The 22,801-nt window shown below is 39.0% G+C and overlaps 3 protein-coding genes across 6 annotated transcripts in view; 1 reads left to right on the top strand and 2 right to left on the bottom strand.

Moving 5' to 3' along the window:
- The window catches only part of LOC105200894 (solute carrier family 22 member 21), a 28,474-nt gene extending 25,454 nt beyond the window's left edge, over positions 1–3,020 (bottom strand). The window contains exon 1 of the mRNA XM_026130278.2: positions 1,361–3,020. Coding sequence (XP_025986063.1) covers positions 1,361–1,395 — 35 coding nt within the window. The 5' untranslated portion in view covers positions 1,396–3,020. The remainder of the gene's footprint in view (positions 1–1,360) is intronic.
- LOC105200895 overlaps positions 1–11,676 on the top strand; it is a 119,011-nt gene extending 107,335 nt beyond the window's left edge. For 3 of the 4 annotated variants that reach the window (XM_011168695.3, XM_039453120.1, XM_026130276.2), the window contains 8 exons: positions 6,654–6,798; positions 7,671–7,751; positions 7,837–7,885; positions 7,967–8,051; positions 8,135–8,263; positions 8,375–8,563; positions 8,656–8,831; positions 8,924–11,676. In XM_011168695.3, the coding sequence (XP_011166997.1) occupies positions 6,654–6,798; positions 7,671–7,751; positions 7,837–7,885; positions 7,967–8,051; positions 8,135–8,263; positions 8,375–8,563; positions 8,656–8,831; positions 8,924–11,049 (2,980 nt within the window). In that variant the 3' untranslated portion in view covers positions 11,050–11,676. The remainder of the gene's footprint in view (positions 1–6,653; positions 6,799–7,670; positions 7,752–7,836; positions 7,886–7,966; positions 8,052–8,134; positions 8,264–8,374; positions 8,564–8,655; positions 8,832–8,923) is intronic. The other variant, XM_011168696.3, reaches the window with a different exon arrangement.
- On the bottom strand, positions 11,499–22,513 carry LOC105200892. Its single transcript, XM_011168690.3, has 3 exons — positions 17,008–22,513; positions 13,899–14,059; positions 11,499–12,887 (listed from the first exon to the last, which is right to left on the bottom strand). The coding sequence occupies exons 1-3, from the start codon at positions 17,954–17,956 to the stop codon at positions 12,828–12,830; spliced, it is 1,170 nt and encodes a 389-aa protein (XP_011166992.1). The 5' UTR covers positions 17,957–22,513; the 3' UTR covers positions 11,499–12,827.
- Positions 22,514–22,801: the final 288 nt, after the last annotated feature.

A 22,801-nucleotide genomic window follows, 5' to 3' on the forward strand; every position in this document is an offset into this window, starting at 1 on the left:
TATCACACACACACACACACACACACACACACACACACACACACACACACACACACGCACGCACGCACGCACGCACGCACGCACGCACGCACACGCGCACACGCGCACACGCGCACACGCGCACACGCGCATATATGTTATGTGAATTCGAGTTATATTGATATCACACACACACACACACACACACACACATTGAATAGTTGTTAAGATACGCCCATCTACGTGTCTAGATATTGTCCAACACTGTTTAGAACACTACGATTTGATCAGTGTTTCGTGAGTTCCTGTATGTCGTCAATTATTAAATAGCTCTTGAAGAAAAAAACCGATTGTGCGTTACTGAATTGAGCGTTTAAATAAACTGATTACTATGCCAGTGACTGATGGTATTTCATCAACAGTTAGTAATCATCAGTTACTGATACAGTAATCAGTTTATTGAATTGCTTTATCAATTCTTTTTGTTTTTAAGAAAAGTTCTTTCTTCAGAAAGAAATCAGTATCTTTTTTTCAGAATTATAAAATATAAAGTGTTTAAAGTTATACATGTGTTTACAACCTTCTTTTTTTTGGTAAACTGACATACATTTGATTCGATAACAAAATTATGATATGATAGAAGCAGCGTGGACAATGCTATAAAGCTTATCGCGAAGACAACTTATCACAAATAAAATATAAGAAAAACAAAGCTCTGAACAAGATAAGAATCTTTACTACAAGATGTAATCAGGTATTCGTCAAATATCTAAATCGCATGCTACCAGTTCCACATTTTATACATTCTTTATTTTAATCAAACACAAATGTCTGAAAAAGAAAACATGATTCTCTGAGTTTAATGAGCGACTTGAAATCCTTTATTGGCAAGCCTAAACTTTTTTCATAGTTTTTCGAAATCGTAGAAATACTAATCGGTAATATTAAATTAATTTTCAATTTCATTTCGTGTAATATAGTAATTTTAACTCAATTTAAGAGCTGTGTTTGAAAGTAACGGCACACAATTCGAAAGAATTAGAAACTGTACGTACAATCACACAAGAGATGTTATTTCAACACTAAGATCTACCTATGACTGTTTACGTCCATCAATTACTTATCTTCACATCAGCGGTCGATGTATTCTTATTAAAATAATTAAAATCTCTAAAAAATATATACTTTCAAGTTTCTATAATAAATGTCTGTACTTCAATTTGGAAGAAAAATAAAATGTAGTACGATTTAATTATCTTTGAAATTTCGAGAAACTTTCAGAAACCGATCGAATACGAAATACTCATGATGATACATTAAAGGTGAATCGAGAGCTTCACAGAGGCACAAAGAATCGAGTGATTTCACGGAGGACACTCACCTTCCAAGGCTCATAGTGGTACCGTATCGCGACATGGCGACCCGATCGTGATCTCTCACTAATCCGTGTGTATGAAAAGCAGCGAAACTCGCGAGAAGAGAAGGATGCGCTGAGCCGCGACTTCGTTCTACATCCGCGTGTCGAGGGCACGCGGTAAATACTCGGAATACTCTTCTCACTGGCCTGTGTTTAACCACACGACGCGTAGAGAGAGAGAGAGAGAGAGCCCGTGGCCCGTAAGGGTGAGCTAAAGTAGGAGGCGACGGATGATATAGGCGGATATGGACGACGACGACGCGAAAGTTGAGGCGCTAAAGCCGTCCTCAGTAGCGGGACGGCTTTTTCGTCGTCTCCCTTATCTGATTCATTATCTGGAAAAGCTGGATCAACAAACCACGCGAGTGGGCCGCAGCCGTGCCGTCTGCACCAGGCCTATTCGCATCCACGCACTCATTCGGAGGATACGCGCGCCGCGATTCTCTCTCTTCAATAACGCACATCTGTAACGCGTCTCGGACTCGCTGTAACTGTTAGGCGATTAGCGTGCGACAATTTGAAACTGGATGAGGATTTCGAGGGGCACTTCGGCGCCATTCGTCGCGCGCGTGATAAATTATCAGAAAATAACTCGAACCTGAAGACCGGCTGACAAAGACCTGAGTCACACACAGTACATTGCTCTCTCTGCTTTCAAGTCCCGATGCGAACAAAGTGATCCGGCCTGAAGCACGTGATTCGTGATAGAGCGATTACGCGATTACATATGTCCGACTTAATCGATCATCGAATGCGTGATTGAGGAGCTTGACATAAAGAATGTCTCGCTGGTTTGAAGCTGAAAACGAAAGAGAATTTTTAGATTTTACACTTGTGATGAGCCGAGCACACGGTACGCAATATTATTTGCAATTCATTAATTCGCCATTCGTTGTTTTCAGCGAGAAGCCAATTTCGCGAAGCAATTATAAATGCGTAAAAACGGTAACATTTTCCATTTACATTTATACGACGTTCGCTTCCCTACATCTTGAATTTCAACGTGACGCCTGTATCTATTTTGATTAACAATAAGATATAAAAAAAATTTAACCCATGACGTATAACTTTTAATCAATCTTTCATTTAATAAATCGGTCTGCATTTTTTTCCAAAAATATATAAAATTTTATAACTATGCGTACGCATTGTTCCTCGCTATTTCATAAATGTAGATAATAAAATGTATTATAGGTAATAAAACGAGACGACAGTGCGACAATTAGTATTGTATATTTTTCGGTAATTAATATTATGTCGTTTAATCATGTCGTACATTTTTTTCCGCATGTTTGCCTACGGCACACTATATGACTTATACGCGTTCAAATAGTTTAACCCCAATTCACTCAACCAATCAAGTTAATTTACCCATTAATGTATCTACAGTTAAATAAATCATTAAGTTCAATGCGAAAGCATGTGTACGAGTAATTTTGAGAGCCAACGTGTGGTTTTTTTTTTGTTATAATATTTAATTCTTAACTCACAAGATACATTGATTTGTGCAGCAAATTTATATACCTTCTATCTTCTGTTTCCATAATTTGCTAAATGTTATTTATATAAGCACTCATTATTATCTTATTATTATCAAGACAAGAAGCTGAGTCAAAGAAAAATGTAGATCGTAAGAAAAAGAGATTAACGTCGCGTAAAAAATCGTAACTATTCGGAATGATGACCCTCTTGATTAATATACGTGTTTTAATAAACGATGTTTTTATTGAAATAATTTTTTTAATAGCCATAATTTGTAGTAATTGCTTGAACATTAAATTTTCAAAAGAAACTATTTTGTCTCTTCAGGATTCATAAAATAATATTTGCTACATTTTTCATAAACATTAATTAATAAAAAATATGAATACAAAAATTTATTGTTCCGTAAATAATTGTAATTATGCATTTTAAAAACATATATGTAATATCTGAATTTAATATTGAAAAGAAACAATATGTATAAACATATATATTAAATATTTCTATATTTTAGTGTTAAGATCTTTATAATCTTATTTGAAGTAATGTCTCGAAATTTATAATGATAAAATATAAAAATATTAAAGTGTTAATATGAACATTTACTTAAACTCCTTTATTTCTACTAAAGTGACATTAGATTACAAAATTATTTTATTGATTATAAAATAATGAAATAATAAGTATATATTGAGGAATATATTTAATTTATCATCAATCGAAGGTAAATAGCGTATTGAATAAAAATAAAAAAACTAAACTGTAATAATTCATGATAAAATACTAATATATCATAAAAATATTTATCACAAATCTTTGTATCGCATTCTACATATATTAGGTTTCATTCTCTCAATTATAATTAAATATCATGTATCTAAAAATAATCTCTTGTTAGCAGATTATAAACTTTTATTTTTATAAAAGCTGTCCATTCACTTAGTATTTAAATTGATTATGTACTTTTAATCGTGATTACAGTTTTATGCTCAAAGCAACATACATTGAAAAGGATTTAGTAATAGCTATCAAATGTTAAGTGAAATAATGCCAATTAAATATTTAATTAACCAAAAATAATTTTACCTTTCTAAATACTTAATAAAGACACGGTTTTTCATTAAGAGATTTCATCTAAAATTTTGCACCATTTTTAAACATACATTGAAAAAAGAATTTAGTAATAGCTATCAAATGTTAAGTGCGTGAGTGAAATAATGTAATTTTACTTTTCTAAATATTTAGCAAGTATTCAAATTTAGTAATATTTACAAAATTAGAAAAGTAAAATTATTTTGAGTTATATTAACCAAATATTTAATTAGTATTATTTCACTCAATTTAGTAGCTATTACCAAACTTTTTTTTCAGTATAGAACTATCATTCTTTAATAGCTGATAAATAAAAAGTGTAATGAAAGTAAAACGATACACTCTTACAAAAGAAATATAGAAATTGTGAAAATTCACTACAAAAATGGTGAAAATTTCGTAGGTTAGGAAAGTTTGCAAAGTTCATACTGCTTTCGATCGTGAATGAAATCTTATCTTCTCGTCTAGCAATTATTAATTTAATCAAGAAATTTGAGACTTTGGTCAAGTTACGTGCGAAATTCAGCCGCAATTATATGAAAACGTGATGCGAGATTTTCTAAGAAAAAAAAATCGTAGAGATTTATCAGATATCATATTCCACACTTAATCGTATAGTTCGTACTTTGGATTGGAATAAAAATATCACCACTTTTTCAAAAACAAACTTTGTTTTTCTAATAATTTAAAATGAAACATCTTAACGGAATACTCAAATTATGTATAACCAAATTTACTATTTAATATTTATTAAAAATATAATATTTATACATTATGCAAAATATTTGACATTATTTTATTCAGCATTTGATAACTATTAGCAAATTCTTGTTTTCAATGTAGTAGATAACAAAGTTTAAAATCGGATCGTAAGACTTCTTAAAGATATTTCTATAAAAATAATCCTAAAGACGTTTGAAAAAACATCTTCAAAACGTCTTATGATTCGATTTTAGATGTGTTGTTTAAGCATTCTGTGTGCGTTTCATATCTTGTAATTCTCAATTCTAATTAAACACGTATCTGAAAATAATCTCTTGTTACCAACTGTGAGATTTCATTTTTATTAACGAAAGCATTCATTCATTTTGCATTCAAACCAGTCACGTACTTCTGACTTAATCGTCATCGCTTGCGGTAAACATCTAAATAATATTCTGAATGCGTTTTGAATCTTTTAATTCTCAGTTCTAGTTAAGCACTTATCTAAAAATAATCTCTCGTTAACAGGCTACGAGCTTTCGTTTTTAACGAAGGCTTCATTCTGTTTGTGTTCAAGTCGATCACGTACTTCTAATTTAATTATCACGGTTTCTCACTGCGCGAGAAACATCTAAACGGTATCTTGTGTGCATGTTTTAAATCTCTTAATTCTCAATTCTAATTAAATGCGTATCCGAAAATAATGTCTCGTTAACGAACTACAAGCTTTGGTTTTTAAGTTTGTGTCACATCTCAAAATATTACCAAAAATTTTAAAATTTCTAAATTATTCTATTATTACGTTTGTATATCCATGTAAAATTTGAGCATAATTTGCTTATTGATTTAAAAATTATTTGATTTTCTGTTTGCTCTTGATTCTTATGTAAAATAAGAATCAAGAGCAAAAAATGTTTTGTAACACTTACTTTTGAAAATTTGATGAGGAAGTAGCATTATGAAAACTTTCACGCCTGCCTTTTTTGGGAATAATTAGCATCTAATTCATGTTTGAAAATTAAATCAAATTGTTCACATATAACTAATAATTTTTTGTTTACTCTTATATAAAATCGTTTTGTAGTATTTATACAAATATTATATTTTTATACTAACATTTTATTATTTATACATATATTAATATATTACTAATATAATAAAATATATTTGTAATATAATATAATAATAATTTTTATATATATATATATATATATATATATATATATATATATATATATATATGTATATATATATATACTAATATTATATTAAATTTGTATTATATTTATTCGCAAATTGATGGGGACATAATATTAATTACCAATTAAATTAAAATTTTACATACTTGTACTAATAAAATTCTAATAAATATTCGTGCAAAAATTCATTTAGATCCACTTACTCGTTTAAAAGTTATTTATATATTTAAAACTGCAGCAAGATATAATAATTTTCACTGCAAAAACTATTATAAATCATATTTTTCATTGTTTTTTTCTTCGAAGCTATATAGTTTTAGGACCAAAATTCAGACATTTGCGATCAAATTTTTTTGTTCGTGAGAAAAGGAAAAAGAATAAATTTAAGAAGCTTTAACTTGTACAGCCAAAATATCCTTAACGAAAGTTACTTGGTCATTTTGCATGCAAAAGTTGATCGCTCGCTTCTGCCTTCGACATCGCTTCTTTTCGGACGACCCCTTGCGCCGGAATAACAAATTATTCTACCCCGTCGCGCCTCTATACGGAACTCCGGCACAACACCGTAAGCGTAAAAAAAAAAAGAAGAAAGGGACTCATAATTCACGGGGCTTACTGGCTTACTACGCGGCGAGTGTAAATAAACATACGTGAAGATATTCGCCAATCGTCATTGACTGGCGCGGGCGCGCACCGCCCAGCACCGGCATTCGCGTTTCGTCGTCGCGGAAGCTATTTTGACAATGCGTGCGGATACGTGTGTACAAGTGTAGGTCGTACAGGTCGCCCGAAGCATCGTCACGCGAGAATATGGGCAAAAAACCGCGGAATTCTACCGACCAGGAAACGCTGAAGCCGCAGCGGAAGCGACGGAAGACGGAACTCAACCGGATACACTCGAGGATCCTGCAGGCCAAGCGGAAGTTGGTAGGTCTGCGCGTCCTTTCGTCCCATCGAGCCCTCGTGCGGGGATCCTCGTGCCACGACGCGACACGGGACGAGTCGCGAGGACACTTTCAATAGATCGCCGAACGGAACGATCGTTGCACTATGACGCACTATGACTCGCAACTCGATTAAATTCCGTGTCGGAGATACTACGCGTCGCGCGATTATCGGCAATCTCTCTCACGCTGCCCGTTCAAAAAGCGCCGCGCTGGCTCAGGTGGCATGGAGACGCGGTAGCTTCCGCGAGTGTTAGGTTAGTGTCAACCTCGGAGTGTTTACTGGAACTGTTTACCCGGCCCTCGTGAGCGTTGACGGATAATCTCCCGGTTTGCGCAGTTCGATCGATTAGCACGCTGTCGGGCAGATTTAGCTAAGACCGTGGCCGAATAACCTCTCGTAATCCGCGAAAACTACGTTCTATAGGGAGAGAGAAGTGTAAAAGTCTATGGGAGTGCTCCCTTATATAAAACTAGATTAGGTTGTTTTCTTGCTAGGACACACTTTGTTACACTGTGCTCTTCTAGGTAAGATTTTTGCTGGAATACAATTAAACTTAATAATAATCTTCCTCTATATAACTAGATTATGTTCATATTATAAATGAACATAATCATCGCATGTTATATATAAAATATTTTAAAAAGTTAATGATATTGACATTTTACACATTCGTACTTAGCTTTTTACAGTGAGCGATGTAACAAGTGTGGCACAATTGGCACACTTTGTGTCATATATGCACTTTGTTGGAAAGCAGCCTAATTATGTGAACCCTGAGAAAATGTGTTATTTTCTCTATTTTTAATGCTATATTTTTGTACGACTGTGATATATGTTAGAATTGATTCCAGGATAATGATGAAAAAGATGACAAGGTTAAAGAAAAAAAACAAGGCCGACCAAAGATCTGCAAAAGACTTCTGCCGGAACCTGTAAGCAACTTTATTATCTAATAATACTAATACATCTCGATAACATTTCCATTATCTGTTAACATTCTTTATATGATTCTTTCAGGTTGCTGGCATATACAGAAATGGAGCAAAGGGTAAAGACATCCAGAAAGGTACTCACATTGAAACTCATTTGTTGCGATGAACCGTACTGAAATTGTGCAACTGTTTTAATTTGTTGTAATATCTTGCAGCAGAGACAACAACAAATACATACCATAAAGCCCGATTGAAAGCAGATGCATTGAAACTTTTCAGTGGCGATACTCATGAATCCAAGTAAATAATTATCAAATTTAAACTTGACGTGATGTATCTCAAGTGTGGGCACAATAATAATTTTAATGTATATTATTTTATAGATGTATAGTAGAGGTTCCAATACGCGATAAAACTACTGAACAATCGTCAAATAAGGATTGTATGAAGAACGGCTTGGAATGGACACCGTGTACCTTAGAGGAAAGCCCTATTTTGGGAACAAGGCAAAAGTATGTTTAATGTTTTTATATACTTCCATTAAAGATGTAATATACAACTTTTTATGTATATATGTAAAGAACATTTTTTATATAAAGATTGCATGTATATTAATGTTACAGTCGAAATCATGAGCCATATCTTGTTAAAAAGAAAGGTGAGGAAAACGTCTTTGAAGTCACTGATGTCAACAAAGTTAAAAAACAAAATGTCAACAACGAAACAAAATGTATTCAAAAAGAAAACGTATGTAAACGAAGATTATTCCAAAATAATGAAGAACAAGTAGATATTATTACTACTCCAACGCAGTAAGTAATATCATAAGTTACATTCTTAAAAATCTGTATTGCCTAATAAAAAAAGAAACAGCATTAAGTATAAAATAAAATATTTATTTCAGAACATTTAATAATACTGACCTTACAAAAGAAAATAAATTTAATGAAAAAGACGCGAAGCAGACGTGTTCAAAAAGCAGCAAAGATTTATTTTGTGATCCGTTAAGTCGCTATATGGAATTCTGCAGAATAATCTCTGCCAAAAATTTTGAAGTGGATATTCTTCCAAATCATCCTGGTATATATTACGTGCAGTAGTTGTAACCTGATTGTTCATCTCCTTATTGAGCAATTCATTTGTCATTAATCATTAATTTATGATGGTTTTAGATCCTGTTGCAACAACAATGAAAAAATTAAAGAATATCTATGCTGATTCTTATCGTCAACAACTTTTGCGCAAAAGGAAACGAGAATTGGAAAATATACAATCTGCGTACTCTGTGGAGCATCAAGCTTGTACATCTTCCGATATCTCGCAATTGTCACCTGTAGAATTTGAAGTTTCCAAGTGCAGCGAAAATCATATCGCAGCTCGTCTTCAAGGTGTACCTCAGAAAGATAACAAATTGACACAAAAAGCCGAATTTAAAAAGAATAATGATATAAGGCGTTATAGTTCTACATCTTGTTCATCGCGAAATACTCGTGCAGTATACAACGCAAATTGCTCCATTATGGAAAATTGCGAAAATAGCGAGACTCAATGTCAAATTCAATCCAAAGATAACCATCAACTTCCAAAATCGAAGTGTTTTCATTCTACGAACAAAAAGAATTTTATGCAATTAGAGTCTCAGGAAAATATTAATTACGTTAATAATCTTTTAAAAAGTAAACGACATGATAAAGATAATTTTTCAATTGACATTCCTGGAAATGAACAACACTTTAATAATTCGAAAAACTTTATATTTTCAAATAATGATGTGTTATCAGAGAAATATTTGAAAGATTATTCCCGTGAAAGATTGTCTATTGCTGTTTCCGATGACGGTATATTAAAGAATGCATCTCAAAAATATAATAACAAAACGACAAATAAGTGGAATATAAAGAATATTAAACGAGCACCTACCATTCTACGTCGATATAACAACGTTATCATTAATAAACCTGGTGATTCTGTACAGATAAATTACGATTATGCGAAAGGCTTACATGAAAAATCTAACTTACTTAATAGAAATTCAAGCAACAGTATGGAAAAAGAATTGTATGAAACTTCGTTCCCAACTGATGTATTGACAAATCTTCCCACATCTAATACAATGAACGCAACACTTCAACAAACAAAAATATTAGAGCCTCAAATTGATTCAATGAAAATAAAGGATTCGCAAGACTCTCAAGTCGAACAGTATCATATAAATATGCGTTCCAAGGAACATAGAAGAAACGGATTTTGCCGATGTGATGACTCTTTATATCCGCGAACTGTTGAAGCTTCATATGATACAAGTACAAGTGCCGAAAAATTGCCTCAACAAGAACAAATTTCACTTGGCATGAGGAAACATACTTTTCATTCGGACAATTATCATCCGAGTAATTATCTTCAAGGCGTAAACTTTTCTAATTCCAATGTAGAACCGACAAAACAGTTTCTTCATCAAACTAAATTACACGCGTGTGAAATAAAAAAGCAAGAATTTTTGAGAAAAAATACACGTGACCGGAATCAAAATATTCTTCTCAATAACGATAGAACGGTGCCCACAACAATATTCACCGAAGTCAACTTCTGCCAAGATAATCAAACCGAAAAAAGATTTACAGAGTCATTCCGGGAAAATCCACGTCTATATGACAAAACAGACGTAGAGTGCGCCAAAAATCAAATTAATCAAAATGCGTATCATTGCAACGAACAGTATATTTATTATGATCCTGCCAATTGTCCACGTAAATATAAGGAACAAGCGCATTATTTTCATAAAGAAATTGCTCAGCCTGAAAATTTATGCGACACGAGAGCAAACTACAATAACAGCACAGATAATTTTGTTAATTTATCTAGCACTACGCGAAATGTACCGTTGGTATTATCATTGAAACAAAAGAATAATTTACATACGTATTCAAATGCGATCGATGAACAGCATCGCGCAGTATTAGTGCAAAATGTCACTCAACCTGTAAAATACTTGGCTGTAGAAAACGATTCGAATATTCAAAGAATTCCCGTGTATATAAATGATGACAAAAGTGTTAAAATTGTGGAAAATGTTCCATTAAAAGTAATAGCTTTAATGAATTCAAATACTCAAACAAATGCATTTCCGCAAGAATCTGCGAGGCAGGTAGTGCCATTGCAAACGGATGGTTTGCACCTTAACGATTTTACGACACGTAAGATAAGCGATCAATCTTTCGTGAAACGTTTAAATCCTGTGGAAGCGATACTGCTTAATCCTGATTCACAATCTAATATTTGGTACGCTTCAAATTTGTAACGGATTATATACGATTACAGGTACACCACAGTACATACATATCGTAGCGACACAGCACATCGATCATATTTCTTGCGAAATATTATAATTGCGAGATGCGTGTACGCGTTTCCATTCCCGTACATATAAACATTTGTTATTGAGATAAAAGTTATAAGTCTGCCACGAAAGGCAAAGTTATGTCTACTTATTCTACAGTCTATTTGTTTTGTGGAAAGATAGGAACCTCATGGAAAGAGGCAATATATTTTCATAAATATTTTGTTGATAATTATAATTGATACTCATATATACATATACATATATATACATATATATATGAACGTTTTTCCTTATTTATCTTTCTACAAATTTGAAAGTCGATAAATTTCTAGCACCAAGTATTTTTTCTTAACGAATAGTGAATATTTGATTTGGTATGGAAAATGAAAATACAAAACTACCTGTGATAGTTGGAACATATATGTATTATTATGTTACCGTTAAGTCATAATTCTTGGACATCAAATGTTTAACATAGGAGAAATTCATTTTCGTCAATCTCACAGCAATATCGATACATATATTAGTGAATTTCTGAATAAGTGTGATAAAGGCTTGTAAATAAATGTCGCAGAACGCAAAGTGTATACGGCAGCAAGATGGCTTGCTAATAAATCCCTAATATTTCCTAACTCGTTAGTTCGGAGCGGGTTTGGTGAAGCGCAATTAATTCTTCACAAGAATCCTTCTGCTGAAAGCACTCGCTTTGCTTTTTTTTATTCGCGGACATTCTTTTCCATTAAATTCGAAATAAATATTTAGAGATATCGATATGACAACATAGAGCGTGCACAAGGCGAGAAGGAGACGTCTCTTCGTGACGGTGTACGCGATACCAGAAGACCGGATCGACGTTGATTTCATTATTATTATTATTACGATTCGCTTTAACGCATCAACGTCGTACGGAGCGGTTTGATTAAACGCGAGTACATTTTCTTTTACAATCTCTTAGGAAGTACTCTAGGAGGAAGTCTCTAGGTACACGTGCCCGTTCCTTACCAAACGATATGATCGTTTCTACCGGTTCGGCGCGCGACGGCAAAGCCGCGTGTTTACTCTGGGAATGAAGTAAATAGTTCTCAGTCTTCAAAATTACTTTATTGTACCAAAATAAAGTCGTTAAAGAGTTAGTTACGATCTCGCGGAAATCGCTCAATATGAAATCGTAATACATCATCTGTGTGTTGGTATATAGTTGGTAGATGCTTATAGAACTGAAATTATCCGAGTCGGGTACTCTCGTGCGCCATACACAGCGGCGTTAAAATGCCATAACTCTCTTACGAACTTTATTTATAACATCTTAAAAGTTCGGACACCTTAATTTGTACTTTATGTGAGGATATCTTGGTTACGATAGACCTTGCTAACCGATTTTTAGTGTAGTTAGAACCATGCCGTGTCCTCTCGGAGATTAAGTCGAGCGGTCGTATTCTCTTCTGGGAAAGAGAAAGAAAGAGAGGGATAGAGAGAAAGGGAAGAGGAGAGAGAGAGAGAAGACAGCGCGAGAGACAGAATAAAAGAGAGAGAGAGAGAGACGGTTCATCTTAACGTTCCCCTGAGTTTGATTTCAATATGAACGTCTCTATGCGCCAAACATAGAGAGAAAACAGTTTCCGGAAAATAGATTAATGTAGGAGAAAAAGATATCGATGAATATATAAAGAAGTAGAGACGTATCAGACTTGTGGTTTTATGTACAGCTTGGAGATTCATCGTCAACAAAGAAGAAATTAGCGTCCTCTCGCCCATCGTAATATGGCGTCCGCTAATACGTCCAGATGCGCTTTCGTCTGAAACATACATCGGAATACGATTGTATTATCGGTCGGCTTAATGTTTCGCGCGGAAAAGAAGAATCAAGAAACGCGAGAATTGTAGAATTCGTAACGCCACTTCCTATACGCGTACGCTCATGCAAGTAGTTACGATTAATAATTGAAGCGTATAATCTTCACGTGCAGTAATTTGTCCTTGTATAATTCGACTCTGCCAAGTCCGACATTTTAATATCAGTCATTTTTTATGTATTTGCCCTAACGATTTATTCGAGATATCTAATCATTTTATTAATTTTGAGTATTATCTTTATAAAAGCAAAGATACGTATTTGCTCTTTATCTGAGCTTTTCTCTCTCTGCTGATGTCAACAGTATTAGTTTATCTAGGGACTGCCACCCTTTTTTCTCGCCGCGCTGATAGCAGCATCCCCTTGACGCGGAAAGGAAAATTGAGTAACACGAATTTATCGACGCGCAGACTATTTTCCGTACGTGCGAACAGATGGTTCCTGAATTAACAAAAAGATTGTGTTACCCGTATTTTGTGCTCCAAACCTATCCAGAAAATGCTATCGCTTCGGCTAGCCAGAAAAACGGATTCCCTGTATTACACCCACGGTTAGCGCAAACGCACGCTTCTATTTTCTTTTGAACTTTATAACGAAAGTTACTTTGAAAGTTCAACGGGGTTTTACATAGAAAATGTAAAATACATATAAGCTACGCGTATCTTTTAGCCTTAACCAGTTGATGAAAATTTAAATGGAATTCACGCGCGTTACAAAGACTTTCCTCAAAATTCATTTAGAATCGTCGGTTGGGTCTGAGAATTGTACGATATTATTTCCAAGTTTTAAGGCAAGAACATATCGTCAGTTTTGTATTTCGATTGGTTTTTTTTTCATGGAAAGGATCAGATCCGTCGAAACTTATTCGTGTCAGGGGATACATATATGGATACACGAGGTACACTCAAAGATACAAACATAAAGTAGACGGAAACTATCATATAATTTTACTCACAGTTTTGTAAAACATGCAGGCTTGCCTGTCCTCGTCCTCGCCTGTGGGACAATCTATGAAGCCGTCGCACAGGACGTGATCGTCGATGCAATGATATCTACCCATCCTATCTGCGGTCGGGCAAGCGAATCTTTCCATTCCGTCTTCGGAGACTGGACATTCTGTAAATAGGATCGCAAGAATGCTTCTTCAACCCGTTGGCATGAAGCTGACATTATATGCTTAGGTGGTACGTATAGGTATTATGCATGTAAATGTTATCCGATATCTCGGTCAAATCGGAAAAATCAGAGAGGTATCGCGGAATTGGAAAAATGTAGTAGGAGAAGCAAAAGTATCATTCCAACAGAAAAACGTACGCGTTTTCTATGTGAAATTTTTATTATTTCTGTTATTGCTTTCGTTACTTCGTCCATTTTTTTACAACGTCTATTTTTTTCCCGCTGATGTTCGAGCGTATTCGATGTTTTTCTCTGGGATTTATCGAAATAAATACTGTTTCTATTTATTATTTAAAATATCAGTCAGATTAATCAGCAGGTAATGATCGCGTACAAATTTTCCATTTTATAATTGTGTGGAAATTGATGTAAATTTAATCATCGTTAATCGACAGCCGTATTAATGCTTAAGTGTACATTTCAGTGGTTGGTATTCTTGCCGCGTGTTCAGTATTAAATATAGTTGACTGGCTCTCTGTATTATTTGCCCAGCATGACGGTGCATTTCAAAAGCTCGTATGCTCGGTGCACGCTAAATGTGATTAGCACAGTTCTCTGTACTACTTGCTTAATGCGAAGATCTCATATTCGAAGCGCGTAGGACGAGTCTTAGGCAGTAAGTGTAATGTCAAATATATACGATGGGAGATATGGGTCGACGAGTATAAATTTCGATGTTGAGGTTGCTATCGTGATTATTATCGCGATAGCGGAACGAACGCCCGTAGCATTTTACATTGTGACCTATCGCTTTTATATATCACGACCCGAACAGATCAGCACATGATATAAAACAACGTTTGAATGCACTTGGTTTTTATAACGTCTCTCTTTTCAAAGTGGGCTTTGGCAGTTTAAGAAAACTTTTCAATAAAGAAAGGATCCCCTACATTCCGCGCGCTTCTCAAGTTTTAAATTTCTCAATACCGTCTACAGGACCGGAGGATGTTTACTGGCACAACTCTGTTCCTCGCCATCCTCTTGTCGCAGATTCGCCCCGTCGTCGGCGCCCTCCTCGATCAATAAATTTGGGAGGGACGGCGGGTACACTCATGCGACAGCGTTTCGTCACTTTTTCTTTATTTGCAGAAGCGCTTTGTCTGTATTTCTCGCGCGCGACGCATTTCATTTGGATTTATAGACCTGTTCTGCTCGTGTAACTCATGCCGCGTATATTCATATCATAACGCACTCATTCGATTTATATTTCAAAAAATTAGAACAACTTCCACTGTTTTTATATGAGTGCAAATTTTATGAGGGAATCGGGATTTACGGGAAATACACAATTTTGCGAGAAAATCGGAATTACGAGGTGTATAATTCCGACGTGTACAATAGAGAGCTTTTGAAAATTTTAAAACATCATGACTAAATTAATTTTTCGCTAAAAATAGATGTGTATGCGTTATTCGCAAATCGCGTTTGAATTTGTTTCTTTAATTTATTCTACATGCTTTTTACATTCTTCGTCCAATATATAAAAGTGAGTAAATTTAAAAAACTGAATTCATGAAATTGTAAATTTTTTTTTGCAGATTTGAAATCCAAGTTTACCTTATCATTTTTATTTGCGATCTATTTGTTTTAATTTTCTTGAGTAGCAACAGAGATTTAAAGTAAATGGATTAGTTCCTAAAAATTAAAATACACTAATGCAAATTCTGTTCGATTCAACTTTTTATTCGGCACTTAGGCTTACGTCAATAAGTGATTGGAATGTTGGGAGTAAAGAAGAACGAAAGATAATCAAATAATTGGAAAAAAAACCCAGCTTTCACTTTATAAATTATTACATCATTTAGTTTCACAAAAATAAAACTTTTTAAACTCATTTTAATCTACACATTTTTGCAAGGAAATTAAGGGGAAAACACGAGAGAGAGGATTATATTTTACCAAAGTTGAGACTGACGTATGCTTTTTATATATGAAAAAGAGTTCACTCACGTCGTTATCTGTGATTTAAGGTTATCAGAATATTTAAAATAGATTAACGTATCTCTTATCATATGATATCTGCTTTGACGTGCACCGGCATTCATAAAATGATAACTTAATCAGATTGATATTTTACGAAAGGGCATTTCTTCTCGCGCACAACTGTTCGCAAAATTAACCCATATAGTACAGAAAGCTTGCAGAAATATCGTTGCAATATTGCTACAACATTGCAACAATGTTGCTAGAAGCTCTGTGCTGTATAGATAATTAAACATTTTAAAAACCTTCTTATACAAATGTTTTATAATATTTATAATCAAAGAGATAAAGGAGAGAAGAAAAAGGGAGGGAAAAAATAAGCAGATAAAACAAATTGTATATTATGTAATATTGATAATATACCCCGATTGTATATTATCAATAAAATAATATATTTGCCCACATGTATGTCTGAATAATTTTTGGAAATTTTTAAATCATTTGGCCGATCTATCGCGAATCAACCCCTAGCAAAACTAAGAAACTTCTTGAAACGTCATACACGCGTCATGTAAACGTCCTATGCTTCTCCTTACGTTCCAATGTTTCAATCTACACTTTTTAAAAAGTTCGATTACGTTTTCATCATTTTTTTTTTCATACGCTTTCTGTGTTGTAATCTAACGCTTTACGCTTGCTTTTTCGCCAGGGTCTTCGCGAGCCTGGAGGAGACCGAGGCTAGTTGGCACACGAAGCAAGTTGGTACTGCGTTCCGTTTTTATGTATTTGTGGCGAAAGAAACAATAGAAAAATGATCACAAAATATCTCTTTATATTTATAAATAGCGGTAAGAGGCACAAATACATAAGAACGGAACACAATGCCAACTTGGCCATTGTGCCAAGTAGCCTCGGTCTCCTCTATTCACGAGCATCTACGTACAATGAGGCGGGGTAGCACTTACCAATCTGCGGTACATCGTATTGTATGCTTCCCCGGATTGATCTCAGCATGAGCTGCGAGGCGATACTCGCGCCGGCGGACGACGTCGAGGACGCCGAGGAGGCTTGAGCCTGGTGTCCCGGGGATTCCCCTTGCGCGTCGATCGAACGCCGTCCGATCGTTATCTGACTCCGCTTAGTGGGTAGTAGTTTGTTTCCGCTAGTCTCGTAGGCGAAGGCCCTCGGTATGAAGCCGCCGTTCGTAGGTAAGTTAAGCGGGGTGCCGCCCTCGGCGCGCGCGAGATCAGTCTTCGTACTCGTCGCAGTGTTAAATCTCTGCTCCGCGTAGAGATCGTCTTGATTGGATTGTCTAGATTCCTGAAGGGTGGTAGCCTTCTTGCCAGCCTCGTCGCACACTAATATCGGTAGACTGAGCGGGCCCCTCAGCGGGTGCCGGCATCCGATGCGCCGTTTCTTCGGACGCTGATGGGCTTGCTGCCGGCCGCCGCCGAGCAGATGATTCCCGTCGTCGTGGACATAGGGTTCCGCGACGTGGGGCTGCGTCGCGGCGTGCGGCTGCGACGTTACGTACTCGGAATAGAGGACGTTCAGCACGGCGGGCGACAGGGCGAAGAACACGTTCTGGAGCTCCCGCGGCTCCTTAACGATGTCGTCGATCAGCATACCCGCGGGCGACCACGAGGATATCCGCGGCTCGTCGTTGAAGACCAGCCAGTTCGACAGGTCGTCCCGGTGGGGACCATCGGAAGGATATATCCTAAAATGCAACAGGTTGCCACCTACCGAGCTCAGCTCGCTCTTCTTTCTAATGCTACCGCTTCCGTGACGATAGTCGAGTCCCTGTGTGTCTTGTACTTGTATGATTACGGGTCGATTGCCTACCGCCAGATCCAGCCCCTGTCCCACGTAGGTGAGAAGCCAGAACATGCAAACCGCCATTTTACAAATCATTAATGTTACAAGTCGTTCTCCTCTATTTTTTTCTTTCTCTCTCTCTCTCTCTCTCTCTCTCTCTTTCTCTCTCCCTCTCTTTTTCGCTCTCTGTCTCTTCTTCTTTTTATCTCCTCTAACTTTTTCTATCTGTCTATATGTATCTACGTATATATCTCTTTTTCTTTCTTCCTTCTCTACCACCACTTTTGACGCACCCGATTATACGGCTGGGCGTGGTGTTATAATTGACCTAAATGAACAGCAATGATGCTCCTTTTTCTTTTGTTTTCTTGTTCGTTCTCTTTAGCTGCTTACTATTCACTGCCAGTCTAAAGGCACGTCTGTAGCAACTCTGGGTTAGGCCGACTTTTCTTTTGAACTCACGGTAGGTACACTAGGAAGTTGAGGATGGAGCATGTGCATATATATGTATAGGGGTATGGGTGGATGTAGGTGTACGTATGTATGTGTTGTGTATGTGTGTATGTATGTATGTGTGTGTTGTGTACGTGTACAGGGTGGGCGGGAGATACGGGTTCGATTGATATCGAGAAAGGGAAGGGTAAACTTGATAAAAAATCACGAGCGACGATATGTTACGACACAACGACGATTATTGCATAGAAAACGCAACGGTGCTACGCGTGCAACTGCATCGACTGCAATCTGCCTAGCATGCTCCAAGTGGGACCACGGATTCTGTCGCAGGGGACCCCGAGAGGTACGGGCCTCTCTCTTTTTCTTTCTCTTTCTCTCTCTCTATGTTTCTATCGGGAATAAGTCGCCGACTCGAGCGCACGGTGTATCACGTTTGACATTTGATTGCGTTATGCTCGTTCTTCTAATCGATACGCTTCACTTTCGGTAGTCCATGATAGTAGCCGCGACCTTGGCTTTCCCTTCGTGATAAAGCGCACACGTCCTGTACCGACCGTCCTGAAATCAGGTCGTTAATAGAGAATAACGTGCGAGGATCCTATAACCGCGAGTGCCAGGAACACAAAAAGATTTGTGGTGGTTTTTTTAAATTTTCTTTTATTTATCTATTTTACTTTTGTTATTTTTTTTTTCTCAGGATATATATTCAACAGAAGTGCTGCGACGTGTGGAGGTGGTTATCGGAGGTGCTCATCGTGCGTGCTCATAGATGCGTATAAGGTGCTCGAGTGTGGACAACATTTAAACCAATCGATGGTGCCACTCATGTTAAACGCCCGCGATCGTTTCGCGCTTCGCCAATAAAGCTACCATCTCTCCGAGAGACAACCCTTTCCCTCGGCGTTGTTTCCTCATCCGCTTACCTTTCCTTTCTTGCCCTTCTCTCTATCTCTATCTATCTCTTTCTCTCTCTCTTTCTTTCTTCCTTTCTCTCTCTCTCTCTCTCTCTCTCTCTCTCTCTCTCTCTCGCGCTCTTTCTGCTCTTTCACTCGGCCCACCCTCTCTTTTCCGTTTCCTCTCTGTCATACGTCCCCCTAGCCTCCCTTCCGCCTCACGTATCGAACGAACGTCCCGGATATCGTTCGTTTCCACATGCGGAAATCAAGCTACGATGCCCCGGCGGCGACGATCGCGATTACGGTAATGATCATCCGATGCGTCCGCTTGTAAATAACCGCGCCTACCCAAGTTTCCCCGAGAGCCGCGATCGTGCGCGCAAACGTCGCCGAGATAAGCTACCGTACCGTACGTGACGTACGTGAAGTCATTTTCGCGGAGCGTGCCATTTACCGAGCGTATCTATTCAAGCCCACCGCGCCGCAATGCAACGAAATTTGCAGGAGGCCGCCGGGTGCGATTCCCTCCGGCTCTCTCTCTCTTTATGTTTCTGTGAAACCCTAAATTTTCTACTTCTACGCTAGACCGAGCGCTAGGATCCGATTCACGTACGTTGATCCAAGTTTCGCTCGAATTAATTTCGGGCTCGGTGATGGACTCAAATGTCGATACCCACTCAAACCTGCGCTAATCACTCGAGCATTTGCCCGGAGAATTTCGTTCAGCTATAAAAAGTCTATGAATCTAACTTGAACCCTCCTAAGCGATCCCGAATTTTATTTCAAATACTACGAGAGGATTTCGTGTTTACGGTGATTTATGATTAAAATCTCGCTATCTATCATGAAGGAAAGTCTCTCGCAAATGAAAACGCCATCCTATTCTCAATCCATTCTCATTGTACTCCGGACTCTTCGCCATGCAATTTCGCGTCGCAAATTATCGCGATTGCGTTAAGAGACGAAACGAGGATTCAAAGTAGCTAGCTTCACAATACTGATTCAAGTGTCGGGGATTCTTTCGGGTCGTTCTAAAAGCCGCGACGTCGCGCGAAAGCGATTCAACTGCGTGCAACACGCGCCGCGTACGCCCGCTGCGACGTAACTCGCACGAGCGGAACCGACACGCAGAACGCGACGATCCACGAGTACCGGGCCCGAGTGACGGATCCAATGATCTGGCCGTACGACGATGACAGGGTGACATAATGTGGATAGCAGTGTGGTATGTAGGTCGGTCATATCAACAGGTGCCCCGAAAAACGTTCAAAAAGCAAAGGCTTGCCGTGGCAGAGAGCGGTGCGCGTTTGTCGGTGCGAGACGCGGGAGTAGGCGGTTACACGAGCGTGTATTGCGACAGAGGTACACAGGGTGTGTAGAACAAAGGCAGAGAAAAAAGGTACACCGAGATATATGTATAGTGAGGATGCCCGGGCGCGAGAGACGCCCGGATAGTTAGTTACAGACAGAGATTACGGTTCATCGATAGGAGGTGCAGTGTTAACGCGGGGCATTACGTGGATAATACTTGCTTCTTGATATCTCGCCGCCGCGCGCCTGCCGTGCCTGCGTTTTTCCTCCGATCTCCCGCCTCGGCCTCTTTTCTTCCCTCGACCCTCCGCGTCGCGTCGCGCCGTTCCGTGATGCCGCTTCTCAATTTAATCTCCCTTTTCCTTCTCGTCCTCTATCTACTTTTCTCTTTCTCTCTTTCCTTCTCTTCTCCTTTTCCTTTCTCTTTTCGTTTCTCTCTTTCTCTTTTCTTTTCTTCCTTCTTCACTCTTCCTCCTGTTGTCTCTTCTCTCTTTATCACCGTTTTCCAGTCTTTCTTCAGTTTAGTTTTCTCGCGCGCGGTCCCGCGACACCCGATGTATGACGTTCCCCTTGTTTGATGTCTGATGTCACACCTCGCAATCCTCTCGTTCTCTCTCTTTTCCGCTTACGTCTTTGGATGAAAGGGATGTTATCCGATGCGTCCGGCCCTCTTTGCACCCGCGACCGCGCTTTTTTCTCTTTTTCTTTTTTACTGCTCCGCTCTCCTCAGCGGACACCTCGGTTTCTGGCTGAAGCTACCGTTCCGGCGACATTCGTCGTGCATCACGCTATCTCTTCTTCGTCTCCCACTCGATCGTCGCGCGCCACGAAGAGGCACCTATGCTCGCCTCGACAGCAGCACCCTGACAGCAGCACCCCGTGCGATCATACCACGTATGACGACGTCGTCCGGTTACACACGGCAGGGTGCGATTCATTCACTGACATCTTCGTCGGTCGCCACGCTCCGCTTCCGTATGGCCGTTCATATATGGGCGTGTGATGTCGTGCGCGCGCGCGCGCTTGCTCTTTCTCTAGCTTTCTCTCTCTCTTTCTCTATCTTTCTTGTCACATCCGCTCACTCGCGCTGAATGTACGTGCGTGCGTACGTGAATGCGTACGTGTGGTGTCTGACGTTTATATACTGAAGGTACGATCGGAGTCACCGCAAAGTCACCGGGACAAATCTTCCAGGTTGTTCTAATGTCTCGTTCTAGCGCAGTTACGCTCCCCCTTCCGTCTCTCCTTTCACCCCCGTTACTTTTCACTCTCTCGCGCGCGCTCTTTCTCTCTCTCTCTCTCTTTCTCTCTCCTTTTCTTTCTGTAGGCCTCTAATACCGGTCTTTTACGATGATGTCTGGTCTACGACTATAATCGCGCGGCGTATTTCAAAGGTTAAAGGCTGTTTCCCGCGGTTGCCCGACTTCCCGTGCTGACGTCGCCGACGATCTCGACCGGCCGCGCCGGTGTTCCATTGAGCGACGAGAAGCGTTCCCTCTCTCTCCCTCTCTCTCTCTCTCTCTGCTTCTCTCTCTCTCTCTCTCTCTTTCTCTCTTCTTTTCCTTGGCTCTTTGTCTCTTTCTCTCTTTCCCTCTCTTATTCTCTCGCTCCGTCTCCGCTCACGATGCGTAACTCTTTCCGCTTACCCGACCTCGGCACGTCGCGCGACAGCACCGCTTCTCGTAGCTGCACACCCCCTCGCGAACGCCGCCGTTGACGCGCTTGCACTGGAGGAGATCCTCGCGAGGGTGCCGTGCGACGAGTGGCCGACTCGCCCCTTTTCTTCACGGCGCGGAAGTAGGTGCTCTCGACCGACGGGAAGAGACGACGGAATCGAATGGTGAGAGGAGGTTGCGGCCGTGGATGGTTGCTTTGTTGGTCGAAGGTCGAGGGATGTGGAGGATCGAAGGGTTGGGACGGTGGGTTACTTCGGTGAGTGAGCTGCCTGGCGCCCTCACCAGAACTAACTCCCACGCTGCGCGGCGAGGACCCGGCGCTTTAATACAACGCGCATTCTCCCGGCGCTCACCCCTCTCTTCTCCGACACCGGGGTGAGCGACGACGACGACGGGGTGGCTTTCGCCCCCTTCTCGCGTCTCACCTGGCCTCGCCTCGCCTCGCCACGTCTCGCCACCACCCCGGCCGACGCGCCCATGAACGGATTAAAGCTGCCGCGAGCCCTAAGCACCCCCGGACCGTACACCCTGCCCGACTTCATATGACGTTTCACAGCGATACGGTCAAAGGTGATGTGTGGCCATCACGAGTGCCACCATCC

The sequence above is a fragment of the Solenopsis invicta genome, chromosome 8 (assembly GCF_016802725.1).
Source record: "Solenopsis invicta isolate M01_SB chromosome 8, UNIL_Sinv_3.0, whole genome shotgun sequence".
Taxonomy (NCBI): Eukaryota; Metazoa; Arthropoda; class Insecta; order Hymenoptera; family Formicidae; genus Solenopsis; species Solenopsis invicta.